Genomic DNA, 8,677 nt, shown 5'->3' on the forward strand with positions numbered 1-8,677 from the left:
ACAGTGGGTAACTTTAACGCTTCATGACGTCAAATCACATTAAAAGGGGCGCGAATGCGTACTGCAGGTGAGTGAAAATATCATTGCCCTATTTATATTGTGGCCCATTGAACTGTTTGGATCATCCTATGGCTGTCCCTTTTTTTTATTTTTACTTAGAAAAGAGCGCATTTATCATTTCCTGGGAAAAAAATTGCATTCCCCGTACGATTTTTGGGCTATGGTAGATGTGAAGAAAGGACTATAAAATAGACGGTTCAGATCATTCAAATGTTTGATCATTTCAATACGCCTCCAGTCCCTTATATAAAAACCAAACCTAGGGTTTTTTGTGTCTTCGTTTCTTGAGAGAGAGCAGCGGCCGAGAGAGATCGTCTTCTCCACTGCTTTCAGGTGCGTATTCCAGTTAGGGTTTTGTTTTTTATCATCTTGGTTTTCAAGAATATCGAAGATCTAACTGCTTAAATCAATTAGTCCGGTTTGATCTCTTATCTTTGTCGTTTTTTATTAAGCAATTTTAGATATGGAGTTTTTTCTTGTGTCTTAGGAGTGAAATTTCCTTCTGTTTCCTTTTTTGTTATGATACGTTTTGATTTCGCAATAACATACTCCGATTTTGTTATTTTTTTAGGGTTTTTTTTTTTCTCTTTTGCAAATCCAACAGGTCTCTAACTAGGTTGATTCTATTGTGCTTGTATCTTAGGTTAATGAGATGTTTTAGTCTCGTTAGGGAAAATGTGGTAAATAGGATAAAGCAGATACGAGAATCGTGTGGGAAGTAGGAAGTAGAGATAGAATGAGAGAATGATTAAGGATTCACAGTTAGTATTGTTACCTTACCAATACGCCAAAAGCTCCAGAGCTGATGGAACGGGTTAGGCAAGGCCCTTTAAACCTGTCTCATATCAGGCTGGGTCCCACCCAGTACCATACCTAGGGGGGCCACACTTAGGACCGTAACATACCACCACGCTTCCAAATCAGCTGTCCTCGGAGGCCCACTCTGTGACGGCTTTCACTCTGGCCTTTTTTCCAAGTAGTCATTTCCACAGGTCGCCCCTTCCGCGGCGGTCCACTCTGTGGCAACTTCACTCTGACGGCTTTTACTCTAGTTTTTTTTTTATTTTTTATTATTTTTAATACTAGGTAGCCCTTTCCAGGTAGTCCTCTCCACAGGTCGCCCCTTCCGTGACTTGAACACGGGACGTGGTAGCTGCTCTGATAGCAAATGTTAGGTACCTTATCGATACGCCAAAAGCTCCAGAGTTGATGGAACGCGTTAGGCAAGGCCCTTTAAACCTATCCCATACCAGGCTGGGTCCCACCCAGTCCCATACCTAGGCGGCCCCCCACTTAGGACTGTAACAAGTATGCACTTTAAAACTTAGACAAGCATAGGTTGTTTGGATTGTGGAGGTCTCCAGGTTTTTTTTTACTATGTCTATGGTATATGCTTGCTGGAATTGGAATTGGAATTGTTAATATTTAATCTGCTTGTACAGTTGTATAAACTGAATAAAGGTCACCAGATAATGATTCAAGGTTCAAATTGAAGCTTGGATGACCGGAGTTGCTCATGAATTGTTTGATTTTTATTTATTTTTGAATGGTATGAATTGTTTGATTTATTCAAAGATAGAATGTGAACATGACCTTGGATAGGAGAGAATGGAAGAAAATGATCCATGTAAACAAACCCAACTAGTGTCAGGATTAGACTTCGTCAATTTGAGCTGGGTAGATCCTTTCACCTTCTTTATGAAATTTTCCAAACGAATCATTAGCCGACCCCGACTAGTCTAGGACAAAGGTTTAGTTGAGTTGAGTTGTATTCAAAGATAGAATGTCTTAAATTTCTGAGGTTGCTATTTGTGTCAATGTGTATTCTGTCATATGGTCAGGGCTAGTTGAAATAAAATTGCAGGTTCCATCGAAGGTTTATTTCCTTAGAATGTCTGATTCTTTGGAATGTTTCACATGATCATTACCTCATGGCGATGTAAGTAGCACCTCTGGTAATACAGGCAGCGGTAGTACCATTAACGACTATTTACTATCACCATCGAAAGGATATGGGCTCATTGCCATTCATAAGGATTATCATTTCAATGTCAGCCCTTGAGAATTTAGTTTCATACACCTTTCATTTTGCCCAATTCATGGGTTGAAAGATGAAAAAGCAACGATGAAGATATTCTGTGGACACTTCTTATTGGTTTTAGTTTTCCTTGTTTAATTTAGGATCTAGCGCAAGAATTTTCCCAACTTTGACAACACTCCATTTTATACCCTTCGAGTGTCCTAAACTGTGCTAGCAAAAACCTCGAGTGTCCTAAACTTTGCCAGCAAAACTTGACGTTTTCTTTTTCTTTCAAGACACGCATTTTACTTCCGTTTTTGGAATTTTTTTTTGTTGAGATTGATTCCTTTTTTTTTTTGGCATCTCCTCTTGAAGAAGGTGGGGGAGATAGAAAAATAAAATCCAAACCTAATTCAAGATTTTGTTCTAATAGAAAATGAAGAAACCCTAGATCCCTCTTTGCCCCCTCTACATCTCGAAGAGGGAAAATCATAGCTCCCTTCCCGAAGAAGGAAGAAATCAAATTTAAATTGGAAGAATTCTTTAGCTTTGAGTCTTTGACCTTTCAGAGGTTTATTCTAGAGCTAAGAAATCCATAATTTTAGTGACTGTATGGGATACTCCAATTCAATCTTTGTTCGCTAAAGTTGTGTGGTCGTAACCCTAGATTACTCTCTGCCCCCTCTACATCTTGAAGATGGGAAGTCATAGATTCTATAAAAAGGAAGTAATCAAATTTGAATTGGAAGATTTCTTCTATTTTAACATTGTTCAAAAGTTTCTTCTTGAGTGAAGAAATTCACGATTTCAAGGGTTGCAGAGGATGCTCCAAATCAGTCATTTGGTATTTAAGGTGATAGGTGTTCTAGGAAAGTTGGATCAAATGTTTTGTTGATGTTGGCTTAAGTATTCTTATTGATCTGAATTCACCTCTGTGATTGGAGTTTTTTACTGGTACAATTTGATTTTAACTGAAATGATGTTTAGGGGATTTCTTTGACTTGGTTGCCCTTTGGAATCATGCAAATTCTCCGTGCTCTTTTCAAAGGGCATTCGGAAAACGAATGATGCTTAATTGTTTTACCACAATTAACGATTGACAAACATTTTTAGATTATTTGAATCAGTGTCCACTTATAAATAATCTTATTAGATTGGGTTCAATAATCATTTGAATTAGTATTTTTGATTATTTGAATCAGTTGTTTGGTCCACGTTACTATATTATAAAAACCTAAACAAATTAGTCAGCAAGACACTCTTAATCCGCAAGAAGTTTCTATATATGACTAGCTGTTCCATTTGAACAAATTAGTTAGCAGGTCTATGCCTTAATCGGTAAAAAGACTCTCTCATATGCAAATTCATGCCCAGGCTGTAAAGGTTAGTTTATGTTTCCATGTGCAATGGTTATTGATATAACAAATATTTGACTGAGAATACATATACTCTAGTGGTGGTAGTATACGTGATATGATCCGGCCATCATTTTATTCATCAGATTTATTATTTTTCTATTAGATTATTAAATCATATTATTTTCCTTCTTGGTAATATTTTATTTGATTTATTGTCATTCTTATTTAGCCTAGATTTAAGGAAGGAGAGATTGAAGAGGATGTTAACCACAGAGTAAGAGCAGGTTCGTTAAAGTGGAAGCATGCTTAGGAGTATTTTGCTATCGTAAAATACCTACCAAGTTGAAGGGAAAGTCTTATAAGATAGCTGTGAGGCCAGCCATGCTGTATGGCTCAGATTGTTGGGCCACCAAGAAGCAGCTTGTGCATAAGATGAGTGTAGCGGAGATGCGAATGCTTAGATGGATGTGCGGCCACACAAGGTTAGGTCGAATTAAAAATGAAGACGTCCGTAAAAAGGTGTGGGGGTGGCACCAATTGAGGAGAAGATGAGAGAGCACCACTTAAGGATGGTTTGGGCATATCCAACGTAGGCCATTGGATGCTCCAGTGAGAAGAAGTGACGTGTGCCAAGTTGGAGTAAAAAGAGGTAAGGGCAGACCGGAAACAACTTGGGTAGAAACAATGAGGAAAGACTTGATGGCTAGGAACATAACATAGAACATGACCTTAGATAGGATAGAATGGAAGAAAATGATCCATGTAGACGAACCCAACTAGTGTCAGGATTAGACTTAGTCAATTTGAGCTGGGTAGATCCTTTCACCTTCTTCGTGAAAATTTTCTAGAGGATTCATTAGCCGACCCCAACTAGTTTGGGACAAAGGCTTAGTTGAGTTGAGACTAGTCTTTTTAGCCTAGATTTGAGGGATGTCCACATCAGCCTATGGTGCACCTAAGCCCCTTTCCACGATGTACTTATCTTGTTAAACCCATCTCTGATATAGCGTTTTGGTTTATTTCTTATTAGCTAATCCCCTAAAATCCCACTTAAGGTTCTTATAATACCTAAAATCCTACTTTGCTTCACTTTCACCCTTCCCCCTCTCCTCTCACTTTCCACCATCTATCTAACCCCCCTCATCTATTCTTACATTCATCCACGCCGCTCTCTATTTTGCTTCTTTGAGACTTTGTCTTGTTCTTTGTATTCTCATTTTTTATCCTTTTCTTCCATTCCCTCTCTATGCTTTCCGGTTGGGTTTATAAACTGCTTCCCCCTTTCCTTGTTATCTTCTCTCTCCCTCTGATTTTGCATTTCCATTTTCTTGATCTTAATCTTTTCTTGATCGTGATCTTGATCCTCACTGGATCCGATCTTCTTTTTCTCTCTTTTATCTTGACCCCTTTTTTTATCTTGATATTTATAATCTAGATCTTTCATGATATTGATCATTCTTTTTTCTCTACTCTAGCTATATCTATTTCCTCTCTTGAAGGCCACCTACATCTGGATTACTCTAGCTATATCTATTTCCTCTCTTGAAGGCCACCTACATGGGCATGTACGAATTTTTTCTACTTTCGTATTTTATTACCACTAACCATATTTTCCCATTTGTGAGCCTCTTCAATTATTTTACAACCCTTTGTTTGTCTCTTTACCAACTCTTGTTACTCCCTTGGCTGTTTTTTTTTTTTGAAAATGTTCCTTGGCTGTTTATTGATGATGGAATGTTAAAGCTATGAATTATAATTAAAACCTTTGCTGTTTATTTACTATCATGTGTTGTTACTTAGTTTTGAGAATGTGTGTTACTATTAAATTTAACTAGAAACCGTTTTTATGCTCCTAAGTTCCTAGAAAATTAATCTGTGAACCCTAGGTTTGTACCGAACATGTATTGTGGCACAGACCTCAGATTCCTTGTTAGTTTCATAACTATACCCCATCCAAGGTTTTGAATTCCGGTGTCGGTTTCGGTCATTAGCGAAACAAAAACATTTCGGTTTTGATTCGAAATTTCTACTGAAATCTTGTTAAATCGTGGAAGCATTTCGGTAAGAATTCACAGCCGAAGTCAACGTAAGATTCTTCACCACTGGTTTGTTTTCATTTTATCTTGTCATTTTTAGAAATATCTTAAAAGGATTCTCGTTGCTCTTCTCTTTTCTGCAAATGGAGTTGATTTTTGCCAGGGTTTCTGTCGACATTTCGATAGAAACTATTTTTTTTTTTTGTAATGTTGCATGTTTCGCATATTTCGATATTAACTGAATTTCAAAAATTTGGCCGAAATCTCAAAATTTCTTGCGAAATATGGGTATTTTTCCGAATCCAAGTGTCCTTCGTTTCTGTTGCATCCAAAATCGAAATATTTCGGCTGAAATTGTAAACCATGATGCCATCTTAGGTATTTGATCAAATTCTCCTTAAGAGCTTAGTTTTGTCCTAATTGTCTATTAGGGTATCTTTAGTTACTGGTTCTTAAGGTCCAAATTTAATTTCCAGGTGTATTTTAAGCCTGTTAGGGATTGTTCACTTGTTTTCCTTTATGAGAAAATGAGGCAGAAACAACTTTTTTCCGCCAACTTGCGTTGAGGGTCTGTTCAATTTAGGGGTGCAGCTTGGGGTCGGGTTGAGGCCAACCCTAACCCAACCCAAGACAGCATTCCCTCAACCCTAACCCGACCCTACCCAAGCCTTGGATTGAGGATGTTCAACCCTAACCCAACCCGCCTTCAAATAGGGTCGGGTTCGGGTTGAGTCGGATTGGGTTCTGGTTCATCTAGGGAGAAACGTAAAAATACAAGAAAAAAACATAATCCTTAGAAAATCATGATAAAATCAGAATCGGGGGTCGGGGTTGGGTAGGGTCGGGTTGCCAAGGCCTCAATCCTAACCCAACCCAAAGTTAAATCGGGTTGGCTTTTCCCAACCCTAACCCAACCCAACCCAACCCGAGCCAAAATAGGGTTGAACACGTCGGGTTCGGGTTGAACTTGACCCAAGTTGCACCCCTCGTTCAGTTGGTCCACTGAAAGGAAATGGAAATGATGTGGCAAATGGAAAGTAAATGGAAAAGAAATAGAAAGGAAATGAAAAAGAAAACATGTGAGATGGGGTTTAATTGTCTGGAAACCGTAGGGGAAATAAATAGAAAATATGAATGATGCATATAGTTGGGTAGAAGATAAACAAAAAATCTACTAACTTTACCCCAGCCATCATGTGGAACCCACAGATGGCTATCTAGGCATCTAATATGGGCCCTCATATAATAGACACCCCAATCTTCCCAAAATAAGTGGGCCCACTCTCTATTTTACAATCAATATTTTGCAGTGAAAAAAGAACAACTATCAAAAGAACAACTATCAAAATAACGTAACTTACAGCCATTCAGGAAAAAAACATTCAGCGGCAACGATCCATAGTGGAAGCCCCGCTTTAGATTTAGGTTGGCAAAGATGCATTTAGTTTTGAGAATGCGTGTTGCTATTAACTTGAACTAAAAGCTATTTCTATGCTCTAAAGTTCCCTGAATATTAATCCACGAACCCTAGGTTTGTACCAATAAGGGCAAAAATACCTTAAGAATGTTTTCATTGCCTTTGTTTTGCAATACTCTCAAATAATGTTCCATTTCTTTTATTTGGTTCTTGAGCGCACCCTAAAGTGAGAAGAGGTGACTTGCTTACTTTCTGGCCACATAGATGCATTGCCTATAATGCATATTTTCTGACTGTATGTTGTCTTAAGTTTTCTGATCACTTGATGAAAATTTTCAACCCTTCTATTACTTGCAAACAGTATTCCCTGGTAAAAATATGTGCGCCAGCGTACACACACGCTTATCTTTATCTTTTAATGAATAATCATGCCCCCTTTCTTACCATTCGAAAAAAAGAAAAAAAAGAAAGAAAAATCATGTGCCCGTTCTTCTGTCAGCATTCCAATTAGATTCCTTACTAAGTGGCAATATTTTGTTTTAGGCTTGCAGAATGGATACTCAAGTGAAGCTTGCCGTGGTGGTCAAGGTGATGGGTCGAACGGGATCAAGAGGACAAGTGACTCAGGTCAGAGTCAAGTTTCTTGATGATCAGAATCGGCTCATCATGAGGAATGTTAAGGGGCCTGTTAGGGAAGGAGACATCCTTACCCTGCTCGAGTCTGAAAGAGAAGCAAGGAGGTTGCGTTGAAGGTGCTGTGTTCCCCTCTCATTGGGATTTTGTTTGGTTTGTGTTGATGCAGGTTATTAACTTCCTTTTGAAGTACTTTTGAATTGGTATATGAATGAGACAGCATTCATGAGTAGGTATTAGGGAGGGGCTTATTTGAAAGAGTTATTTTCAGTTTTACTTTTCGTCTTAAATGCTAGTGAGAACTCCATGTTTATTGAAGCTTAATATAAAGCTCTAGTGTTTTAGCAGTTGCATACTTCCATAATTTATTACTGCATATAGTTCCTTTGCCAATTGTTCAACAGTATCTATTTGTGCCTATTGTTCCACATATAGATCCTGGACTTTAGCGCCCTGTGCAACAACAAGCACCAGCTTTACATGGGCGGTGCTGATTTAATAGCAGTAGGCCGTATAGTTGCTTTGTTACCTTTTCCAATAAATAGACGGGTCCATGTATGTTGTTGGCCATCATAAGCCTAGCCTATTGCCCTTGACCCCACCCTTTTCGTATGATTCTGAACCTTTAACCAAGCATGGTGAAAAAGTCCTGCAGATATTTTTAAGCCATTGATTGTTGCACGCCTTATCTTGCACATGAGAATATGAGATCCACCTCTAACATCCGAACTGAACCCCCTTGGTTACCCTCTGATGGACTATCAGATCATTGGTCCCCATCACCGATCACATATGGCACTTGTGCATTGGATCATAGTTGTTTCCGCTGGGTCCCATTGAATGATTCATCTTCCTTCCCAAAAGCTCCTCTATTTAAAAATTCTCTGTAGCAAATTAATTATGGTATTTTCTTAAGGCCTGCAAGATGAAGGGCCAGGATCTCTACAAGCAAGTGGGGAAAAGGTGGGAAAAATTCACTAATTAATGTAACTGTTGAGGGAAATGATGATTATGGCTTAATTTAGAGGGATATTATCATAAAATGAAGGCCCCTCTAAATAAAACTTTTTTCTAGTTGGTAAGCTGGGATTTAACCTCCGCCTTCAAGGTGTTGAAGAACAAAGCCTTAAATTGAAGAACAAAGCCTTACCAA

General features: G+C 38.4%; 1 protein-coding gene across 1 annotated transcript; it reads left to right on the forward strand.

Moving 5' to 3' along the window:
- Window positions 1-235: 235 nt before the first annotated feature.
- Window positions 236-7,871, forward strand: LOC143860262 (small ribosomal subunit protein eS28). The gene is made up of 2 exons (XM_077370834.1): window positions 236-393; window positions 7,435-7,871. Exon 2 carries the CDS (start codon window positions 7,444-7,446, stop codon window positions 7,639-7,641), a length of 198 nt encoding a protein of 65 aa, XP_077226949.1. The 5' UTR covers window positions 236-393; window positions 7,435-7,443; the 3' UTR covers window positions 7,642-7,871.
- Window positions 7,872-8,677: the final 806 nt, after the last annotated feature.

The sequence above is a fragment of the Tasmannia lanceolata genome, unplaced genomic scaffold (assembly GCF_043159265.1).
Source record: "Tasmannia lanceolata isolate RefF3 unplaced genomic scaffold, GAP_Taslan_0.1 ptg000003l, whole genome shotgun sequence".
Classification (NCBI taxonomy): Eukaryota; Viridiplantae; Streptophyta; class Magnoliopsida; order Canellales; family Winteraceae; genus Tasmannia; species Tasmannia lanceolata.